The 22,775-nt window shown below is 34.4% G+C and overlaps 3 protein-coding genes and 1 pseudogene across 21 annotated transcripts; 2 read left to right on the top strand and 2 right to left on the bottom strand.

The window, feature by feature from the left end:
• The first annotated feature begins 1,288 nt into the window (after positions 1-1,288).
• Positions 1,289-5,189, top strand: LOC149520614 (bifunctional nuclease 1-like). 5 transcript variants are annotated; one of them, XR_016346639.1, is made up of 11 exons: positions 1,289-1,334; positions 1,905-2,219; positions 2,362-2,532; positions 2,622-2,671; positions 2,809-2,865; positions 3,015-3,080; positions 3,215-3,289; positions 3,984-4,133; positions 4,283-4,374; positions 4,770-4,834; positions 4,969-5,189. XR_016346639.1 is itself a non-coding variant. In XM_089768688.1 (11 exons), the coding sequence occupies exons 2-10, from the start codon at positions 1,922-1,924 to the stop codon at positions 4,829-4,831; spliced, it is 984 nt and encodes a 327-aa protein (XP_089624814.1). In that variant the 5' UTR covers positions 1,289-1,330; positions 1,905-1,921; the 3' UTR covers positions 4,832-4,834; positions 4,969-5,189. The 5 variants fall into 5 exon arrangements, 4 of the variants coding, with proteins under 4 accessions (XP_089624814.1, XP_022769039.1, XP_089624809.1 ...); XM_089768688.1 differs by having other exon boundaries at positions 1,289-1,330; positions 4,021-4,133; XM_022913304.2 differs by having other exon boundaries at positions 4,021-4,133.
• On the top strand, positions 4,969-14,045 carry LOC111312741 (phosphatidylinositol/phosphatidylcholine transfer protein SFH8-like). Of its 15 annotated transcripts, none has more exons than XM_089768644.1 (18): positions 4,969-5,075; positions 5,193-5,281; positions 6,642-6,942; positions 7,101-7,200; positions 7,378-7,644; positions 7,752-7,829; positions 7,942-8,043; positions 8,144-8,193; positions 8,285-8,384; positions 8,493-8,591; positions 8,725-8,838; positions 9,113-9,245; positions 9,661-10,052; positions 10,274-10,348; positions 11,744-11,812; positions 11,919-12,436; positions 12,514-12,763; positions 13,385-14,045. In XM_089768644.1, the coding sequence occupies exons 1-18, from the start codon at positions 5,017-5,019 to the stop codon at positions 13,391-13,393; spliced, it is 2,805 nt and encodes a 934-aa protein (XP_089624770.1). In that variant the 5' UTR covers positions 4,969-5,016; the 3' UTR covers positions 13,394-14,045. The 15 variants fall into 15 exon arrangements, with proteins under 15 accessions (XP_089624770.1, XP_089624760.1, XP_089624784.1 ...); XM_089768634.1 differs by having other exon boundaries at positions 7,912-8,043; XM_089768658.1 differs by lacking the exon at positions 11,744-11,812.
• A 1,109-nt stretch (positions 14,046-15,154) lies between these two features.
• On the bottom strand, positions 15,155-15,776 carry LOC149520613 (heavy metal-associated isoprenylated plant protein 12-like; annotated as a pseudogene).
• A 2,727-nt stretch (positions 15,777-18,503) lies between these two features.
• Positions 18,504-21,938, bottom strand: LOC111312740 (inositol-pentakisphosphate 2-kinase-like). The gene is given in 9 exon segments (XM_022913291.2): positions 18,504-18,752; positions 18,754-18,900; positions 19,274-19,879; positions 20,075-20,185; positions 20,308-20,348; positions 20,967-21,114; positions 21,214-21,417; positions 21,563-21,671; positions 21,749-21,938. Coding segments are annotated over 8 exon segments (1,425 nt in total). The 5' UTR covers positions 21,668-21,671; positions 21,749-21,938; the 3' UTR covers positions 18,504-18,689.
• Positions 21,939-22,775: the final 837 nt, after the last annotated feature.

The raw sequence follows: 22,775 nt of genomic DNA, 5'->3' as shown, positions 1-22,775 counted from the left end.
ATACAGGTGGCGCTCATCTATAATCTTGTCTCCTTCGGCCGGCTAATGTTGAGGTCACTATCAGAACCAGGTAGCCCTTTTTTGTCCTTCCATTTTAAATCCCATTTCTACCCTTCCATCCATCACAATATCACCAAAATGTTAACCGTTATTTTACGATTTTTTTTTTTAAGTTACCGTCATAGTCGAAGTAACATATAAGAAAAACTATTGAGTTCAAATAAATAAATAAATCATTTAATTAGCAAACAATGTAATAAATTCAATATAAAATTAGACTCGACACTATCTTATGCATTAAAAACAAATAAATAAGCTTTGCTCGGAATTATTAAAGTTTCTTATGATATTTTAATGTTTTATTTTTATTTTTTTAAATAAATAAAAAATCTATCAAATTGAGCTTAATTTATTATCATATTTTTTTTATAAAATTTAAACATTTTATTAAAACCATACATGGACAAATTTGCAGGTTGGCAAAGCATGTTCATAGAAAATATCAATCAGAACTTCACTTTGGTACATCATATTTATCACATTAATTATTCAAGAAGTATAAATAAAGGTTGCATGTGCCTTTATCTAGCTTAAAGAAATATATCTCAGCTTGCATAATCAATATTTGGCGTTTACATATAATTTATTTACATCACCATCGATCTTGACATTTTGCAACACTATTGATAATTTTATAGCAATTTGCCATATAAAGTCAACACCCAAAATTTGGACCCATTTTTTTTAATAACTGAAATATTATTCCACCATCCAATTCAAAGCAAACATGACATTGTAATTGTGATCCCAATTAAATGTTGTAATTTATGAATTGTTGACTTTAATAAAATAAATAAAATAAAATAAAGTTTAGATTTGAAAGAGAAAACAAGTTATTTTTCAAGATTTAAATTAATTTTATTTATCTTAAATTAAAAATTCAATCATGAAACACAAATTTTGATATAATGAGAAATGAAAAATTATTTTTGTACTAACAAGTAGGAACTTTATGCTTTCATTTTTTTCTCGAAAAATAAATATTTGTTTATAATCCAAAAATCTATTATATTTACTACAAAAGAAAATACTATTAAAAACAAAATTAAAAAAAAAAAGCGAAATTACCGAATTAGTCAGCGTAAGAAAAAGCCAACACCCAACAGGGACAGAAGCGTAATTTGATAAAAGAGTTTCAAAGGTTGATGAAGGGCGTAGATTCAACGCGATAGGGAGAGGGCAGACTTGTTATGTAATTATATCCAAAAAATAATTTTAAAAAAATCTTATCTTCAGCCTGTCTTTCATTCCGTCATCTGATCCCCACCTCGCCGGTTATTTGCTTACTCTTTAAGCTCCTTTTTCTCTCGTTATTTCCATCGATATTTCCTTTTCTCATTTTCTTTGCTTTTTCTTCTTCATTCTCTTCCTTTCTTCTTTAGAAATTAGATCTAAAAAAAAGCTTCTTCATATTCCACACATTAATTAATCAATCAATCAATCAAGAGTTTCCTTCAAACTTCGAAAGATTCTTGTGAATCTCAAAAAACTTTACTCTGATCGATCGCTGATTAAAACCGATCTTTGATTATTCATCTGTATAGTTATAGTTCCAGCTTTTGGAAATTACCTTTTCAGGTGTAGATTTTTGTTTATTTGATGCTTTAATTCTAAAAATAGGATCATCCGCCGCCTTTAAATTAAATATGATATATAAAATTTTTGGATCTTGCTTTTTTTTTTTTTTTATTGTTTTAGTTTCTTTCTAAATCGGGAGCTCAAGTAAAGAAACAATACCAAAAATAAATCGTAAATTTCCTTTCAGATATTTTCTCACTAGGAAATAATTACAATTTATAAATATCTGATTTTTGACAATCTATTTATTTTTTATTGTGGGGTAGGTGGTGAAAGAGGAAAGATGGTTTCGTTGCAAGGACCGGTGATTTGCCCTGCCGTTCGGAGCAAACAAGTTTATACGTTGCCGGTGAATGGGCCTTTCCCGAGGGCAAGATTGCATAGAAGTGATATATGGGGATATAGAGGGGTAACTGATGGAAAGAGTCAGTCACGTGCCAGTTCTCGTCAATTGAAACTGCGAAAGTGTAAGACCATGGTGCAGTGTAGTTTGAGTTCATCGTCAGATGAGAATGGAAGCATGGCCGAGAATTTCAATGAAAACGATGAAAATTATGTTAATTCCAGTTTGGTTGAAGCTGGTATGTGGATTCTAAGCCAATGATTACTTCATTATTGTTGTTATCTTCGTTGTTGTTACTGCCTTTAAATTCGATATAAACTCTCTATATGTATAGAATTGTTGATATGTGGTAGTAATTAACTGGGGTATTTCGTAATTAGTTGAGTTGAGGAGTGGGGCCGACGGATATATGATCAAAATGAGGGATGGTAGGCATTTAAGGTGCGTCCATAACAATCCTCAAAGTGAGCATCTGCAGCATGATGCACCGCATCCTGTCATCGTTCTGAAGATGGAAGATGGGACCGGTCTTCTTCTCCCAATCCTTGTTTGTATGTGATCTTTCATGATCCCAATCATTGGGCTCTATTTGTTATTTTTTCCAGTAATGTTTGATTTGAATTGTGGTTTTGAATTGCAGTGGAGATGCCGAGTGTGTTGCTCATGGCAGCAGTGCGCAATGTCCAAATTGTATGTTATTGTTTTCTCTTCTGGTTGCGTCAGAATTCTGGTTTTCCTGGCATGTTGGTTCTATTGAATTTGGCCTTTGCTCTTGGTTTTTGCATTGAAATGTGAATGCTGATATATGTTTTGGCTATTGGTTCCAGGCTAGACCTACTATGTATCAAGTGGTGAAGGACATAATTGACAAGATGGGCTACTCGGTATGATTCCTCAGTTCCTATCTCTCAACATTTTATTATCGTAATGCCACTACCATTACTAGATGCTGGCATTTTCATCTTTTTGACTTGTTTTTACTCCTTTGAGATCTGGATTGTGAATTTGTGATATTTATCTTGTTCTTCTGCAGGTAAAGCTTGTTAGACTTACTAAAAAAGTGCAGCTGGCCTATTTTGCTCAGTTGTACCTAACAAAGGTATGTATCTACTTCAGAATGGAACTTGTGTTCTTTCCCTCTCTCCCTCACACTTTTGGCATATTTGTGTGACTTGCAACTGCGGGATATTCTTGGGAGTAGTCTTCACTGACTCATGTTGGATGTTCTCACAGTTGGGTGATGAAACAGAGTCTGTCAGTTTTGACCTTCGTCCTTCTGATGCCATCAACATTGCTGTGAGATGCAAGGTACTCTTACTCGTTATTATCTAGCATGATTCTTTGTGTACCAAATAGTATTTGGAGAATTTTACCCGTAGCATTGAAGTATCTCGATTATAATTGTTTTGCTACAATCTATCATGAGAATGGTTAAGATGGGTACTTTCATGGTCCTTGTTGAAGCATGCTACACATATTTAATTAGTATTTTTTTTTTACATGATACTATAAATCCTTGCTAGATAGTATTTTCCAACAGCTAAAACACATAAGATGGTTCAGCAATGCTTGTTGATGGTTTCAAAGATTAGTGTTGAGGAGAAAGAATGCCTAAGATATGGTTTTGGATTGTCCTGAATGTTTATGCCTGTTTATTGATCAAGAATACCTCACAATATCTTAGGACATTGTTAGAAAATTTCCCCCTTACTTTAAGTACAGTATAACCTCTAAAAATGGTAATGATCCTGGAAAATTGACTTTAGCATTTCTATGGACATGATTGCAAAAATCCTGTACCTTTTGTAGAGAAGTATTCCTGTGGCTGTCTATACTTTTGTGATGACCTCATATTGTATTTCCCCTTTTTATTTTTGGGCTTTTCGGCTGCCTAAACTAGAGTGTTTTGTGAAATATGGTTTAAACATAAATTTTTTTATACCTATTTTTCTGTTTGATATCTGCCCTGATTAAATTCTACCCAAATGTGAAAGCTTTTCAGAATATGACCTTGGAAGCCTACCTGATGTGCTCTGTAGGTACCTATACAAGTGAACAAGTACTTGGCATACAGTGATGGCATGCGAGTGATTGAATCAGGGAAGCTGCATTCTCCAGCTTCAGATGGCTTGTTATTTGCTGAACTGGACCGGTTAGACTTGAAACCCCTTTGGAGAATTTTTCATTTGCTTTTTTTTTTCCCTGGGAGAATTAGATGCGTTAACACTTGTAGCCTGTAGGAGATTCTTGTTCTTGAATATGAGAATCTAGAATGCAACATGCTTTAATTTATGGTTTCAGGCCAAGCGGTCAGCATTGTCTTGATACGGAGGAGTTCAAAATTGTCCATGACTTAAATGAGGCTATTAATCAGGAACGCTACCAGGATGCTGGTACTCTCTCTCTCTGTCTCACTTTCATATTTCATTTGACTGTAAAAAACATAACCAATGACCTAGAGTTGGAGTTTTTTCAACACTTCTTCTCTTGGTGATAGCTGTCTCCTTGATACCTGAGAGGTTAATTGATGAATTGCTATCCACTATAGGTTGTAGCCTTTATCTTTTAAAGTTGTACCCTAGTTGTACCCTAATTTCAAAGAGTAACTCTTTATATATTTAATTGTGATCCAAAATGAAGTCAATTTAATATGTAGACTGGATTTTAATTATATCAAGCTCAAGATCTTAAGATCTTCTAACATCTTTAAACCAATGTGTTGTAAATTAGAATTGTAGCATGACCTACCTCATCTTTTCTTGTTAATATATCTGTTGCACCCTGACAGCTGACTTGAGAGACAAACTTGGTCAGTTTCGGGCTCAAAGGAACTTGCGAAAGTACACGTAACAGGTAATGTTAATACATTGAATTAGGTTGAATCTTGAAGTTGTATTTGTGTTCTGTACTATCCTCTTCTTCTCCCCCTTTCTTTTTCCGACTTTGAGCACAGACAATTGACATTAGCAAGTTGTTATTTGTGTCAGTTGTTCCTGGTGACTTCAAATTGTAAATAGAGTTATTGTTGGAAGCTGATGAACTGGGTTGCGGCAACATCCTGCAGCGATCAGTTGTCTAATCTTCTACCAAATATGTATGTAAGAAGTATGTGAATATATGTATAGATACAGTTAAAAACATGTTGATGTAATGTTTAAGTACGTTGGTTTATGCTTATCAATTTATCAATTTTCATGTTCGGGTTAAACAGCATTCATTGCATTGATCATCCAAATAAGGCCATTGGGTTGACATGTTACTCAGGTTGGGTTGTCGTCTGGTCGTATTCAATTACGCTAGGTAAGGTGTTTTAGGTATGCATTGGTAGTCCTAACATAAAACATTTTGGTGCAATGCTTGTGTTTGGGAAGAAAAAGAGTTCCACACAATTAAAATGGCAAGTACATATGCATTGGTTGGGCTTCACCTCCAACCAGATTAAAAATATTATTTTTTTATTAATATTTTAAACATTTTCTAATATTAACATTAAATAAAAATATATTTTATTAATAAAATTACATTTTCTATTAGATTGGATTGAGTTTGAGTTTTGAAAGGTTGTGTTCAAAATATAACTTGATACTTTGGAGTGTCTCGTTTAATTCATGTATTAAAAACATAATTTTTTAAAAGATAAATTTTATAAAATTAAATCCAAGTAGAGGTTCATACGAATGGTTTAGTGTAAACAAAAAATCAGAAATTAAAAGAAAATGGAATAGTAGTCAAGTCTTATTTAAACATAAATAAATAATTAATTCTTGATGAGTAGATAAGAAGAGTAGATGACACACAAAACATCTGCCCTTAAAAGCACAGAATTAAACAATTTAAGACAGCGACGGAAACTCGTTACGCGTCAGTAAATTTCGTCCAAGAATATCTACACACGGCGACACCTTATCTTGCCACCTCTCAACTTTGTCAAAGTGGGACCACTCCAATGTTTTCACCCGCTAACGGGGAGAGAAACTCGTAGTTACGTGGGCATCCGCGTTTCAATAGGCTCCCGTCGTTTGCTTTGCCGATAATAAATACTAGCAATACTACATTTCAATTTTTAACAATCCAATCATTGAAAAATTTTTTACGCTATTTATTTTCTTTATTTCTTTATTTATTTTTCTCTCTAAGCTTCAGCAACCCCGTCAACTGCGAACATCGAGTTCTTTGAACTACCGTTTCTTTTTAGATCCCAATAGTTCCCTTTAGTTCTTTTTAACTCTCTTTGATTTAAGTTGTGTGTGTGTGTGTGTGTGTGTGTGTGTGTGTGTGTGTGTGGTTCAAACAATCTTATTGGCCTTCTTGATCGTTGGATGCTTTTTGGCCGATTGATCCTTTAAACATGTCCGGTCCTCTCGATCGTTTCGCAAGGCCTTGTAAGTAAATTTCTCTTCATAATCCAAAATTCTCTGCTTTCCCTTTCCAATCGTTTTGAATCGTTTTGTTCTATCAGTTATGAATTCTAGGGTTTTTAGTCGGTTATTGATTTCATATCATTAGTTTTCTTGAATTGTACTGCTGTTAATTCTGTTTAAGTTGGTTATCGGTGTTTTGATGGAATTCTTGCTATATAATTTGAATTAATATTTCAGAATATCAATTTTAAATAAGATTTGGAGCATTATTGATGAACTTCCTTTTGATTGATATGTAGGTTTTGAAGGTATTGCTTTTAGCAATGATGAAAAAAAAGATAGGAAATCGGATTTTGAAATCTCTGAAGATGATAGGAAGACTAGAATTGGGAATCTTAAGAAGAAAGCAATGAAGGCATCGAGTAAATTCAGACGTTCTCTTAAGAAGAAAAATAGTAGGAGGAAAAGTGATCTTTCTGCTTCTTCCATTAAGGATTTTCGAGATATTGAGGAGTTGCAAACTGTTGATGCTTTTCGTCAGGCATTAATTGCTGAGCAGTTGCTTCACGCTAGACATAACGATTATCATATACTATTGAGGTACTTAATTAGCTTGGAGATCGCAATCTTCTTTACTTTTATCAATAATTGCCTGAACAATTGTTCCTGTCGAGACGGTAAAAAAAATGATGCAAGATTGGTTTAGTTTACTCTGTGTTTATGGAAAGTTCTGTCTCCGAATAGGTGTTTTCTTGCAGATTCTTAAAAGCAAGGAAGTTTGATATCGAAAAAGCAAAGAACATGTGGGAAAATATGATCCAATGGAGGAAAGATTTTGGTACTGATACTGTTTTGGAGGTGATCTCATCTAGTGGTTTTATTTATTTCATCTTATTGCAGGAATTCCCCATGTTATCCGTGGGATCTTTGTTAGTTTGTGTTAAATATTTGCCTATGTCCTAAGTTTTTTAATGCCTGTTTTAAATGGATCAATGCTGACTCACTTTTATGAAAATGTTATTGTGATTTAATCAGGATTTTGAGTTTAAAGAGTTGAATGAAGTGTTGAAATACTACCCTCAAGGTTATCATGGGGTGGATAAGGAAGGAAGACCTGTTTATATTGAATTGCTAGGAAAAGTTGAACCTGACAAGGTCATGCGAGTGACAACTTTGGAACGATATGTAAGATACCATGTGCAGGAGTTTGAAAAGTGTTTTGCAACCAAGTTTCCAGCTTGCACCATTGCAGCAAAGAGACACATAGATTCCAACACAACTATTTTGGATGTTCAAGGCATGGTATGTTTTATGTTGTTTCTTAGATTTTATAATCTTCCCTGCCATCATTTTATGTTTTGCTTAATAGCATTTGCATGTTTTTCATTCCCTGGAATTTTTCATCATAGGGTGTTAAAAACTTTAGCAAGTCTGCACAAGATCTTGTGAGGCGGCTGCAGAAGATTGATAGTGATAACTATCCTGAGGTAGATATTGTACCAGTTGCTAATGTGTTCAGATGTTTTGTGATAATTGCTGGTGTTTTCAGTATTGATAGAACTTTGTCAGGAATGTTTATCATCAATTCTCCCTCTGCAGACTCTTTACAGAATGTTCATCATCAATGCTGGTCCTGGTTTTAAGATGGGCTGGAAAGCTGCCAAATCTTTTCTTGATTCTAAAACTGCTAGTAAGATTACTGTAAGTTCAAAATCTTGGTATGGTTTGGCTTTTTTCTGGAGTTAAAGTTTCTACTGTTCTCAGTTAATAGAAGTTACCTCATTTTCGAAATTTCTCTCAGGTTCTTGGTAGCAACTACCAGAATAAGTTGCTTGAAGTTATTGATGCAAGGTAATGAAATTTTATGGTTGCAGATATGCTGGGTAATTCACATTTAATTGTACCGGACACTAAAGCTTTTTGATATCTTAAACTTGGTTAGTGAGTTGCCTCAATTTCTGGGAGGTAGTTGCACCTGTGCTGATAAGGGAGGTTGCATGAGATCAGACAAAGGTCCATGGAAAGACCCCAACATATTAAAGGTCTGATATGCACTTTCTGAACAAACATCCCCTTATTCTCCGATCCCCTTCTTTTTCAGTGTTATCTCATACATGTTTTAAGAAAAATGATTGAATGTTTTCATGCAGATGATTGCCAATGGTGAAGCACTATTTTCCAGACAGATTGTGACAGTTTCAAACAGCGAAGGAAGGGTTATTGCCTGTGATAAGCCATGTTATCCTGTGGTATGGTTCACTAGATTGTCTTGCAGAGTCATATCATGACTTCTCAGCTTTGAGTTTTACATTGTTAGAATTTAGTCAAATATTCTCTAATTTTAGTTCTGCTTTTCTTTTCTTTTTTTTCATACTGGGTCAGATAAAGAGTAGTGACACATCTGCAGCTGAGTCAGGATCTGAAATGGAAGAAATTGCATCTCCTAAGACAACAAGAAGCTATTTACATCCAATATTGGCTCCTGTTAGCGAAGAGGTAGGTGCTTTAAATTGTGATGAATGATTAAGTGGCAAAAAAGGATTTCATTCATTGCATGCCAGATTCACAGTTTAAAACAGCATCAACACCATGATAGCCCTTTTGTCTATCCAATAGTGCTTGACTTGCTAGCATATGTGTGGATGCTTTGCTCACTGTATGAAATAACATGGTAACATCCTAAGATGGTTTAGAGGGAGTAAGCTTACAGTCTCACGCTATAAATTCTTAAATCTTGAACTAATAACAGCATACCATGATGTTTGTATAGGCTAAAATGGCTGGTAAGGCAATCTCTGCTGGTGGTTCGTCCGAGTATGATGAATATGTGCCCATGATTGACAAGGTTGTAGATTCGGAATGTGAGATACAAGTGTCCCATCATAGTCCATACACTTCAAGAGGTTAGCAATATGATCTGTGTTTAAAAACTTTTTTTTTACTCCCACCAATCTGACAGGAGAAACTATTTTGTGTACTGTGTCATCTCAACTATAAAATATATGCTTAAAGCCAAATTTTAATGCCTTTTAAATGGTGTTACAAGTCCTACTCTCATGCGAGACATATGGTATCAACCTCAAGGTTTATTGAGAGATAAATAATTAACAGTCAAAATAAACAGAATGTTGCCAGGCTTTGGACATCTCTCTTTTCTCGTTCTCTCACTCACATTTTCAAAGCTTTTTAGCTCATTGTCACAGATTTATTTAATCAAATCATGAGTCATAAGAACAGTGTAACCAAAACCAGAGCTCGATTATCTCCTATATTTTCAATATATTTGACTTTGATGAAGTCTATTGGCTTTAATTGCAGGAACTCCCCTGCTGCCGGTAGAGCAGACTCCGAAAGGAATCTATGGTTGTATCGTAGCTGTAATTGTTGCCTTCTTGACCTTTTTTACTCTTATCAAAGCCATGATGTTAAATCTGATGAAGAAGCGGAGTATAACTGATTTGACAAGTAGCATTCCTGACCAGCATGTTGAGTCGACGGACAAGGAGGAAACTCGTCCCCCTTCACCTGCTCCAAGGTTTACCGAGGCAGACCTCCTATCATCTGTTGTAAGAAGGCTGGGTGATCTAGAAGAGAAGGTTGAGGTGCTACAATCCAAAAGATTTGAGATGCCTCATGAGAAAGAGGAGTTGTTGAATGCTGCTGTTTGTCGTGTGGATGCATTAGAAGCAGAGCTAATTGCCACAAAAAAGGTAATTACTGTTTGATACCACCTTCTTATTTGATTCAAGGTCGTGATTAGTCTTATGAAGCATTTCAAGCCTGTCTTGATCTTTTTCCCCAACTATCATGACTCTTTAATTAGAAGACTAGAGTCTGATGTATGATGCATGTTCTCTTCCTTGTTGATGGGAGCTTCCATATGTTTGGCTGAGTTTGTGTTATTGATTGTTCTTTTTCTATACATGAACAGGCTCTTCATGAAGCTTTAATGCGGCAGGAAGAACTCCTTGCTTATATAGATAGTCAAGAAGAAGCCAAGTCTCGGGTAAGTAAAAAGACTCTGTGGTTAACTATCAATACATGCCATCTGATTTACATTAGTTAGATAAATGACTGCATCTTTGTATGCTTGCATGATTGCAGAAAAGGAAGTTTTTTTGCTGGTGAGATGAGAATGAGATTTCTGTACCAAAAAGAATTGGCGGAATTTCTATCAGCATTCAATACTTTTTATATTACTTTCTTACGAAGGGTTTGATGCAATGTAAATAAAATACCGTACTAAATATCACAATTGTAGCAGATGAGATGGCTCCTAAGTTTGTCGTCTGGACTGGAGGTGGAGTGGTACCTGGTTGTCGTTTTGGAGGTTTATTGCACAGTTTGATTGTGTATTAGTAATAATAGATAAAAGACTTTTTATTTTCTTTGCCACCTTTTCATATGCATATTGGGTCCTGGGGCTCCCAATCACCAATTTTCGGCTCTCTCCATGTCCATTAACGCCTTACCCCAGTAACTATCATCTTGCCCCAATCACCCCTTTGACAGCCCATCATTTTGCCTTTCTCTCTCTTTTGTCTTATGAATTTTTCCTTCATCTCCCAAGCCGATCAGGTATTTACCCCATCAAATTGGTGACCAAAGAGCAGATCTCACACTTTGCGCCTGTCTCTCTCTTGACTTTTGACTATCCCTTCACATCAATCTTTATTAATATTTTTCTTATTTTTCTTTCATCTGACTCTCTCTGTCTCTCTCTTTTGTAATGTCACCGCCAAGTCCAATTTTGTTTACCAAAAATACCCTCAACAATTTACAAAACTCTTTCCTTGTCTTGGACAGATGAACATTCAGATTAGTGTCTAAACTTGACAGCTTATCCCTATATCTACAAAACTCTTGCTTTGCCATAGGATTCTTTTAATTATAGGTATACCGATGCTACTGCCAAATATCATATCGGGTACATGGGAATCGGGATGAAGGGTACACAAACTCAGTCTAATAATGAGATCGAGGATGGACAAAAAGAGTACAAACTAGGACTATTTTTTTTTTTTTTATAAAATGGATAGCCGACTCCCCTTCTTTGACATGGAATTGGAATTTGATTGGTATTACCAACTTAATTGGAAAATAGTTTTTGCAGAAAAAAGATACTAAAAAACGGTTTTTTAATTTTTTGGGTAGGGGGGTTGGTGTAAAGCTAAAAAGATAATGTAAAAATATTTTGTAGAGAAATTATCAGGACAAAAAATTGGTAAATAATATGGATCACGCTTGACACCCGACCGTCTGAGTTTCAGACAGACACAGAGCAACTAAAATTGTTCCCGGTTCCACAAAAGTTGTAATTCTACCTCTGGTGTTTGTTTGTGCTAACCCTTGATTTTTTTTTTTTAAGTATTAATGACTGTTTTCGTCGTTTGTTCCAAAGTTCAAAAATTTTGGCTCTTGGGTCTCATCTTTCTTCTCAACTTTGATGCGTCTTCAGAGGTTCTCCAAGGTTTGTATAATTTATATGGGTTACTTTTTACATCCTGCCCAGCGTTGGTATTCTCGATTACCTAACTTATTGGTGTCACGAACTGTGTTTTTTTTTCCATTTTCAGGTTCTTCTGGGTTGTTACAATAATGGGTTTTCCAATCTCATTCCTGGGTCTTCATCGTCTCAGCTATTAAGATCTTTCAATGAGGCTGCAACGCATGGATTTTCTGCAGTGTCGGGTGATAATTTAAGGAGCCTACCTAAGAGTGATTCCCCGAGGAATTACCAAGTTGTGGTGGCTGCAACTCGTGAAATGGGGATTGGAAAAGATGGCAAGTTACCATGGAAACTACCTACTGATCTCAAATTCTTCAAGGAGCTTACAATGACGACATCAGATCCTGAGAAGAAGAACGCTGTAGTAATGGGTAGAAAAACCTGGGAGAGTATTCCACTTGAGTTTAGACCTTTACCTGCTCGCCTAAATGTTGTCCTGACTCGTTCTGAATGTTCTCATATTACAACTGGAGAAGATGTTGTAACATGTAGGAGCATTTCATCAGCTTTGGAATTATTAGCAGAGATTCCTTATTGTTCTTCGATAGAGAAGGTGTTTGTCATTGGCGGTGCCCAGATATTTAGGTAAATTTGAGTTGCAGTTGTTGAATTTAGTTGATTAGTTTTGTTGAAAGAGACATATTTGATGTTTTATAATGCAGGGAAACACTCAATGCTCCAGGTTGTGAAGCCATCCACATTACTGAAATTGACACCAGCATCGACTGCGATACTTTCATTCCTGCAATTGATTTGTCTTGTTTCCGGCCGTTGTACTTATCCAAGCCATTAGTAGAAAACTATATCCGGTTTTCTTTTGCAACATATGTTCGTGTGAGAACTGTGGCAACTGGTTCTCCTTCAAATAATGAAGTTAAGTCTAATGGCAGTTCAAATTCCTACAATTTTGAGGTAAAAAACTATACTTTCCTGCCAAGGATGATTCTTGAGAGACATGATGATTAAATGTACTTCAGACGTATTCAAGAAATTATCTCAAATGGCAAGCACCATTTTGACTGGATAGATACAAAATGCTTGGTAGTCTTTAACTTTGATTCTCTTTGCATCTACTGTTCTTGACCTCATATTTTGTTCTTTTGTTCTTGCTGGTATTTAAATGTGAATATGAGCATTGCCGTGGTATCAAAACTTGCTGGATGATCAATATTTATCGAACCCCAATAATCTGTACCATTATAATCAACTGTATGAAGCTTCATGGTCTTTTTCTCTTCTCGTGTATGAAGCTTCATGGTTTTTTTCTCTTCTCTTGTCTCGTATTTTTTAAAGAATGTAAGGGAAGTATGAACTCAACACCATCTTTCTATTCTTCTGATGAAAACTCAGCTCAAAGTACCATATTTCCTCCTTCAGCATCCCATTGGTGTCATTTTTCTTGTTAGAAACTGACTTATGATTCCTTGAAGAGGACAACAATACCCTCTTCATCTTCACACCTTTGGATACATCAACCAATTCTTGGTTCTTATCAGTTATTAGTAGTCACTTGCAATCCTTTCTCCTTTTCAGGCATGTTAACTTTAACCCTTCGTGTCGATGAGGATAACTTTTTCCCCAAGTAAACATTAGCAGCATGGAAGATTTTGTTAGCGGTGGTGAGTCCATCAGACTCTTCAATGATAACTGTGAGATGAGAGCATTAGGAGGAGATGTTTTGTAGATGCAACAAGAACCGACCCTTGATGGTATCCGGGATGAAATCATTGGCAATGGTTGGAAAGAGAATGGCTGAGGCGATGAGAGTTCGTTTCATATGAAGGCATTGTTTTGGTTGAAAACCGCATGTTTCTTTTTTCCAGAAGAGTTCGTTTTTGGGGTTTTAGAGAGGTTTGGGCTAAGCAAAGGAAGAACAAAACTTAGATGGTTTTGCTTGCTTCGCTTGGAGAAAACGAAAGAAAAATCTCTTAAATGGGGGCTTTTGCTTTTCCGAATTATAAAACAATAGATTAGGAACTAGATTTCTCTGGACTCTGCTTTTCGAGCCGAAGAGGGAAATCCATCATCTTCAAAAAAGCTCACACTCCCTTGAAAGCCTGGTAACTCGAAACTCTCACTATCTCAGTAACTTCAAAAGTTTTCATGTGAATTACAGACTAATTTTCCCTCTTTCAAACTCCTTAAAATGTAAAAAAATTGATGAAATAGAGAAAGGGGTAATCAAATTGTTCAATCCCATGCGAAAAATGTAACTAATTTCATTTTATAGTTGGAAAGCATGAGGGGCAAGCAAGCAACGTTAATAGCCACCTAAAAAGATAAAATTAAAACATGTGAGGGTCTCTTCCAAAGTCTTTTTCCTACAAAAAAAATTGGATCAAATGAGCTTTTCAAGTTGATATTATATATTGATTCATCAATAAAAGAGACGGCTTTCATAGATTATATCATATTACATAGTTTCATCAAATCGACATCTCAATTTGTATGTATAGTGACGGATCCATTGTCAGTAATATGGATACATTCTGTGTTTTGCCGAGCTAACCAGACACTCGTTGGCTTAATTAATTTATTTCCAATTAGGAAAGGCAAAAATATATACAGTGAAGAATGGGTAGTTCTAATAGGGATGTTAACAAGCAGGATAAAGCGTTTTTCATCTTATCTTATAAAATTTTATTTTATACTTATTTTCGTATCAATATTTAACGAATAGTTTAAATTTATTTTCAACCTCATCTATGATATTTAATTAGGTAATTTTTATACCTATAGTTTAAAAAAAATAAAAATAAAAATTTATTTTTTTAGTTTTTTTTCTATCTTGTATATTTAGATTTCTTTTAGTAATATATATTGATATATATATATATATTTAATAAAAATATATTAATTTTAATTAATCTAAAATAATAATTTATAATATTTAATAAAAAATTTATTTACTAAATATAAATATATATATATATATATATATAAAATATATAAGTACAAGACAGATATTATATTTCAAGCCTTTATCTCCGTAACTAATAAAAATTTAAAATTATTCCTATTCCCATCTCATTCAAATAAGAAATCAAATTGAATAATATTAACATTCCTAAGTTCTCCGTAATAATTGCAGCGGCTCACTGCCCTTTACTAGGATCAGGAAATTGAGTCAAACTTTGGAGTGTAAAACCTACTATTTTAAACAGCAATAAACATTGCCATTTCTTTCGATCAAGCTTTTGGCAAAATCCAACAAAAGGAATATCGCATCATTCATATACCATATCAGACCACATTAATAAAGCAAAAATTCAACTTTAACTATACTAAAATTAGTCCAAGATATTCTGTCAATCGATCACCAGTTTATGATATATACTAGGGGAAAAGCTGTATGTTTATCCACCAGCAGGAAAGAATTGCCATTTGCAATCTAATGAAATTAGAATTTGAAAATTTACGACAAATGATACATTGGAAAATCGAGATATTAATTACAAAATGGAACAGCAACTGTAAAGATCATCACCCACAACATACCAAACATTGCATTTCTGGCATGTCTTTGAAGTGTACAGCATAAGATCTTTTCGGTCATCCTTCTTCTCGTCCTTCTCATCCTTTGCAGGCCCTATGCTTACAATTGATGCATGTTTTCTGAATTTCCTGACCTTCTAAATGATCTTAAACGGATCAGCATCACCGGTCACAGTTACACTATTTTTGGATGCATCAAGGATGATAGAAGTTATCCCCACAACGTCAGAGATTACCTTCATGACCTTCTGCCTGCACTTTGGACAAAGCAGCTCCACTGACAGGATAGTTTTCTGCACCAGGAAAAAAGAGTACTTTGTCTGAGCTCAGAACAGACACAGTCAATCCAATATCCTATGAGTTGTAAACGTACTAAAAGGATGTAAGTGCAGGGAAAGAATGGCAGAGCAGAATGATGGGTCAAATACATAAATGCATAACAAAACAAACTTCAAATAACATAAAAGCAATATGGAAGCTAAATGGGTTTTCAGCTTTCAGGGGAAAGGAACCTTTGACATGGTTTTCGAGAAAGCACACACTAACTACAATTGTAAAAAGTTGGATGAGAACAAGCTTCTCCAGGAAAAGGTAATAGATTCGAATTTCCTATTTATAAATCATTACTACATCTCTCAATTTCATTTGATTATATGTAATTTTAATGTGTTTTTTACTACGGTTTTTCTTATGCTTTTGGATAGAAGTTTGGTTGGATACTAAATGGACTGACAGTGCTAGTTGGTGACAAGTAAATGTCAGTCAGAAGGTTCTTGATTGGGTTACCAATCGCATCGTACTCTTAAATGTGAGTTTTACGTGGATCCCAAACACAATTACAATTCACAGGCATGTGCGCTGCATACACACCTAGAAACAAAAACATGACTTCATAATTCTCACTCATTATGACCTTGAATGAGTTTTGAATGAAACACACCAATATAGCAGTTTCCCTGGCTCACAAAATAACTCCTAGTCATTAAGGAAAATTCTTTCTATTGCTAATAATATATGGTACAAGCAGTAACACATATAACATATGACATTGACTCAATGAAAAGTTAACAGTCAGCAGCCAAACAATCATTTTTGCACAGAGTACATACAGTTGAATGCTTTATCTGAGCATATTGTCAGAGTAACTAGATATAACCTTTCCTTCTGATTGCAGAAGGCTGTCAGCCCTATGACCTTGAGGTTTTCGGTACAACTTTAGCAGGATTTTCTGTAATTACCCATGTGTCTATCTCCTCTTGAGGAGAACATGTGACATTGAGTTTGTGTGTGTGTCAGTGGTTGATCAAGCTGAATGGCAAAAGTCACACTTATACAGTTATACCACTCATTTAGGTACCTTATACCTAGAGATTATAAGGTACAAAGCAAGCCCTCTTGACGGTCTCAAAACTAGCTGATTCTTCTATATAATTTTCTCCGCAGAGATGGCAATTCAGCATTGAAGGTAAAAGCTTAAGTTTTTAATTAAGCTATTAGAACTGAGACCAGGATTAGGAAGTTGTTTTATCCTACTGAAAGATCATTGACTTTAGGTTGTGATCTTAGACAACCATAATTCTATAAGTTTGAGTTGCCTTGTCCACACAGTGAAGTAAGTTTAAGGGCCAGCAGTCAAGGGTAGTCTAGGAATTTCCTCAAGCCAAAAGGGCAAAGAAAGGTGAAAAACAATTTCCGAAGCATTGAAATGTCTTTGTAATAAGAAAGTCTTGAATCATCAGATACTATAATAAATGAAAATTTAAGCATTAAACATATACCTGGCAAGCCAAAAATGTGTCGCAATTGCAGACATATAACTTTAAGAAACCGGGGGACCTTCCTCCAATGGTCCAAGCACTTTAGAACTGAAATCTCCAGCTCTCCAGCTCTGATTGGACAAAAAGTCTGCAAAACTTCAAATACAAAGTATCCAAAGGGGAATAATTTTACCAAGCGTGAAACTTCAAATGAAGAAGAGTTAGAATCATTCTGATTTCACACATATGCTATTCCCCAAAACATTGTAGAGCTTTCACCAAGAGGTTATATCTTCAAATCAAATTCTTGTTTGAGTTACAGGCTTATGGCTCAGGAGACCATTGTCAATGCTAACCTCGCACAGAAGATTAATGCAAAATCAAAGAGACAACAGAGCTTCATGCTGTCTAGAAAGAACCACCACTTTGTTGAACGGATGTGAACATTATTGTAATCCAAAAATCAAGGCCCCCTTCACATGCTCTTAATGTCCTTTCCATGCATAACTCAAGCTGTTGTTCTAAGAAGTTTATTATGTTAAATTCCTTCACATGCAAACATTACACAAATTGGTCAGGCTTAAGAAGGAAATAAACAACAGAATTCATTAGTTAGGCCTTTACATAAAAATTCTTATTTGATAAACTTTAAAGCAAGAATTTTCATCAACATAAAATACCATTGAACTTTCCACTAAAAACAGTAAATTCAATATCCAGCTGTATGATTTAATTGGCCATGTGGGCTCAAGATATAATGGCAGTGAGTAGTTGATACATCACTTTCCCAGTTAGTCCAGACCATTTTGGTCTGTCATTTTCCCTTTTTCTCCCCTGTTAAGCACCCACTAGTAATGGAATGTTAACCTGCTGTCACTCTGCTGAAACCAGATGAGACATGCCCGTATGGTAGCATTACAAATATATAACATTGCAAGAGTTAAAATTAATTAACTCTTTCAAGCAAAGAAACAGTTTGAAGTTCAATGGCAAGGTGTAGCAAAACCCAGCATAGATGATTCCTGACAACTTAGTACTTGAAAAGCATAAAAGAATTTTACATCAAAGGGTTGAGAAATATTGGAGCTTTGCAGCGCAGAGAGAAAGAAAGTATTATAGACTAGAAAGAGCAAAGTATAGGACGAACATATTTGGTAAATTATCAAGTAACTGTAATCTGGCAAGAGTAAGACAAACTGGATAGCAAGTTACAGAGTCATGGTTTATCTGATTTTAAGGCAGTCCACATTACATTGGACATTGTACAAAAAATAGGAAAAAGATTAAATTCTTTCTGACCAAGTAGTCTCTCACATATGTATATCTGAGCATAAATCAGTTAATATGCAACTGCTGTGAAAGAACTCAGATCATTTAGTTTCCACATAAAAAGGAAAAAATAAAAAAGAAATTATCTAGCATAAATCTTTACGCAAAAGATACAGACAACAGATTATATTCCCGAAGGGAAATCCAAAAGCCCCAAAAAGAGGTGAAGGAAGAACTTAAGCCTAAAGATGAGCAATACTCATCTTCACTCTTACAACCTTTACTTTTACAACAACAGTTCAGGAAACATATAAGAATTACTCGCACTTACCAGTAGAACCTTCAGTAAACAAACTGCCTTCTAACACATATCTTTTATCTCAATAAACTTCCATGGGTGTCAATTCTAACAGCAGCATCTGCTTTATGCTCAGTTTTGACAGAATAGCAGCTGAGAATCTTCTTATCTAACTCGTAATAGTCCTCCATTTTCTTCAAAGGTTTCAAATCCAGATCAATGAAATACACCTAGAAATTAGCAACTTACATAAGATATGCATGTAACACGAGAAAAAAGAAAGAAACATTGCCATAGAGGACTTTGATGTCAGCCCAAAGGAATTTCCTCAATATATTAAAACAGAGAGCTATATAATGTTTTTTTCTAGGTTCGTTTTAAAGATTGAGCAAATTAATATAGACTAAAAAAAATTGTATTAGCAAACCGCAAAAAATATTTGACCTCAAAAAGTTTTGGACAACAAAACCAAAACATGCACCCAAAAAGTATTTTGAGAGATTGCTTTCAAATGCTGTGACAAATGACAGTACTAAATACAATATTTTAGCATAACAATGAATTGAACAGTAAAAGTCAAATGAAAATGACAAGGGAGTATACCTTGTACTCAAAAACTTGGTTAGTTGATCCTAGATATACAGCATTGTGAGAAGATCCTGATCGTAAATCTCCATCTTCCTTTGGTCTAAAACTAATCATCAAACTACAGTCCTTTGCAGTTGCAGCTATTAGATAGTCCTTCACAATCTTCAAGCTTTCATCCAATGGAATGGAGTGCAAAGAGGCATAGCGGTGTGATAATTTGTTTTTACCCAATTCTCTACAAACCATACAAGGTTGAGAAATTATGTTATAATAAGCATGAATTGCCCCTTCAATGTCATAAGTATCGAGTTTCTGAACTTCGAGAAGTTGATCTAATACTCCAGAAGTATAAACTGTCTCAGTAACAAGCTGTATAAAACTAGCAGTGCGCAGGCCATTATCTGCCTGAATGACATTCTTAAGTGCATCTTCAAAGGCCTCACCAACCAGAACAGTAGTGCTGTCTGTTCCACCACCCAAGCCCCCGAATACAAGAGAACCATTCAAAAATACACGAAAATTGTTCTGAGGGGTGGCATATAGAGCTTTGATAGCTTTACATATCCTGTCTCTGGATCCAGAGAATAGATCCAGTGGATTATATTCACTACATTCTGATATCTGAAATTTTTTTTAAAATATCAGAATATTAAGAGTGTGAGAATAAACATAAATATTAACAAAAAAATGACCATATTAACTAATATATAGGTGAGAAATTGCTAGAACAGGTACTCTTCTCTTGCACATTGCATGCGGGCACAGTAATAACTTAGCACCCAAAAACACCTAATAATATGAAGAAACAAAAGTTACCTCTTGTTTCTGCAACTTGAGTGCTTGGTGCATTCTAAACCGAGTTATGGTTCTTTTAACAGCATTTTCTTCAGCTATGAATCTTGAGATTGGGAGAAATCCGCATTTAGGCTACTTCATCAAAACAAATGGAAAAGTAAAACTTATTAGACCAAACGAAAATGCATAACAGGCAAAAAAAAAAAGGGATGACACAAAGAAATTGAGGGAAAAAGGCATAAAAAGAAATCCACCTTTATCTCAACAGTTATACATGGTCCACCTTTAAGGGCACCTGAAATAAAGAAAGTGCAATGATATAAAAACCTAATGCAATCTTTGCCATATTGCATAAACTAATTTTAATCATTTATGATGAAAATCCAGGTTGATGTTTGCTTAGATTTAACTACTTGTATTCTGCTATTTGAGATAAGTTCTAGAAAAACGAAAATGAGAAAGACCATATATATATGTGTACAAGGTCTTCCCAAATTGTTGGATTTTCCCACATCAATACATCAAGTAAGTATAATCTAGTTAACAAAATCACATTAAGAACAAAGATTCTTTAACTGGCCAGTTTGCACAAAGTAATTTTAGATATACAAATTTCAACATAGATAATATACAGTGAGCTACTTCCCAGTACTTTCCCTACTTCGAAACCAGCACCAGGCAAACATTTTGTTACCTGCATTCTAGTAAAAGTAAGTCTGCAAGTAGTACTTTTGGTCTCATAAGTATAAGATTGGAAGGCAGCTATAGGGCTATCTAATTAAGCTTAGCTGAAGAGGATTACAAAGTCCTGTTTTATTCTGTCTATAATAGTGACAAAAGAAACTATCATCCCTTTACATTTCTAAACACAACATGAGAAAATACAAACTAGATCAAGAGAAGGCGAAATGACCATTGGGAAAGATTGAATGATCCGATATGATGAGCGCAGAATCACGATTTACATCAACCAAGGATGAATCAACTCGCCAAGCAGGCCGTTGACAAGTCACATTCTTCTCAACAGACTCAAGGAATTCCTTAGAAACAAGAACACGCATCTGCCAAACTCAAAAAGACCAAGAATCCAAAGGCAATCATAAAGCTCATCAAACCAAAATAACTAAATCAGAATTATGACAACCAGTACATATATATACCCCGGCATCGACATGTGTTGGGCCTAACAATGGGCTCATGACATGTTTGACGTAAAGTTGCTCTACAATCTCTCTGTTTGGCGACGCTGTTAGCTCCTTATTTTCTCGCCAAAGAAGCCGTTCATGCGTTGTTAAAGCTCCGTTTCCGTTCACTCCATTTTTGCCGTTCCGTTGTGACTTTTGTATTCGCATCACTTTCCCAATCTTATTATTATATCAATAAAATTCCAAACCAAAAGAAAAAAAAAAAAAAAAACAACAACAATTTCAAATTAAAACTCCAGTTTAATTATTTAAATTAAATTAAAATCTCTGAAAAAATAAATAAAAAATTTGTTGAACAACTTACAAATGTTGGAGATGATCCAGTGTAAGCGAGAACAAGATTAGCAGCCCCTTCTCCTCTGTAGACCCAATCAACTGCATCCTTTCGCTCTAAAATCACTTTCTCCATCTATCTACGTCAGCTGCGATTCATTCACAGATTCACTATATAAAAATTAATTAAAAAAAAAACTTAAAATGCCTTGGATACCTGATCGGAAAATCTAAGAACGATCCAGATCAAATAAAAAGATATAAACAATAGAGAAAACCACAGCCAAACAGTCGTTATTGCGGAATGGTAGAGAAGTGAAAAGACGGCATTGGAGCTCAGCTTTTCTTTTAATGGAAAAAAGCGAGACTCTAATCACTATTAGCTCAGCTTTTGGTTGACTACAAACAAATTAAAAATTTGGCCGCCTTGGGTATAATAAGTGTTGGGAAACGCGATTTGTCTATAAAATTGCTTGCCCGATTTATATGTAATTTTTTTTTTAATTTGAGAATTTGGGTAATTTGCCCTTTTTGGATGTTGAGATTCTTGGAACGACATTAAATTATTAAAATCAAGCAACAAAACTATACTGCTTTTTTTTTTCGGTGGACCCCAAAAAATGTAATGCGTTCGGATTGTTTTTAGTTGTGCTTATTTGATACAACAATGGACAACAAAATTAGTTAGGTGAGATTTAAAATAATGATAAGGGTGGGATTAAATTATATTAATTATCGTAATAATAAAATTAATAATTATGATAAAAATATGTATTTAAATATAAATATAATAATAATGATGAGAAAAAATATAATATTTTATAGAAAAATAATTGATTGCTATATTAAAAAATATATCTTTATTTTTAATTTTTAGATCAAAACAATCTACCGTTTAAAGTCCAATAAACCTCTTCACTAAAGATTAAAGATGGGCAGGACACCGACACCACTTACACTACGAAATATCAGGGAAAGATTTAAAAAATTTTTAAATAAAATTTATAAAATTAATTATTAAAAACTAAACTTAAAAAATTTTATTAAATAAATTAAGTGTGTCAAATTTTTAAAAAATTTAATAAATTATTTAAATAAATATTTTTAATAAAAATATTAATCAAATTTTAATTATAAATAATTTTTTACATATTATTAATTTTTACATTAAAATCTCTCCATTTTTATATTTTGATTTTTATTAAATGTTTATTAAATTATTTAAAAAAACTTTACAAACTTTA

This window comes from Durio zibethinus, chromosome 1 (assembly GCF_047325235.1).
Source record: "Durio zibethinus cultivar Kanyao isolate XHJ-2024 chromosome 1, ASM4732523v1, whole genome shotgun sequence".
In the NCBI taxonomy this organism is placed as follows: domain Eukaryota; kingdom Viridiplantae; phylum Streptophyta; class Magnoliopsida; order Malvales; family Malvaceae; genus Durio; species Durio zibethinus.
The sequence above is the reverse complement of the archived record's forward strand: the minus strand, read 5'-3'. Positions and strand labels throughout refer to the sequence as shown.

Bases quoted from the DNA above. Each gene is read 5' to 3' on its own strand.
- LOC111312741 (XM_089768618.1), top strand. From the start codon at position 5,017: ATGAACTGGGTTGCGGCAACATCCTGCAGCGATCAGTTGTCTAATCTT. The intron at 5,282-6,641 runs GTAAGGTGTTTT...ATTGATATGTAG, and splicing joins GTCGTATTCAATTACGCTAG to GTTTTGAAGGTATTGCTTTT. The intron at 8,592-8,724 runs GTATGGTTCACT...ATACTGGGTCAG, and splicing joins ATAAGCCATGTTATCCTGTG to ATAAAGAGTAGTGACACATC.
- LOC149520614 (XM_089768688.1), top strand. From the start codon at position 1,922: ATGGTTTCGTTGCAAGGACCGGTGATTTGCCCTGCCGTTCGGAGCAAA. The intron at 2,672-2,808 runs GTATGTTATTGT...TATTGGTTCCAG, and splicing joins CAGTGCGCAATGTCCAAATT to GCTAGACCTACTATGTATCA. The intron at 2,866-3,014 runs GTATGATTCCTC...GTTCTTCTGCAG, and splicing joins TTGACAAGATGGGCTACTCG to GTAAAGCTTGTTAGACTTAC.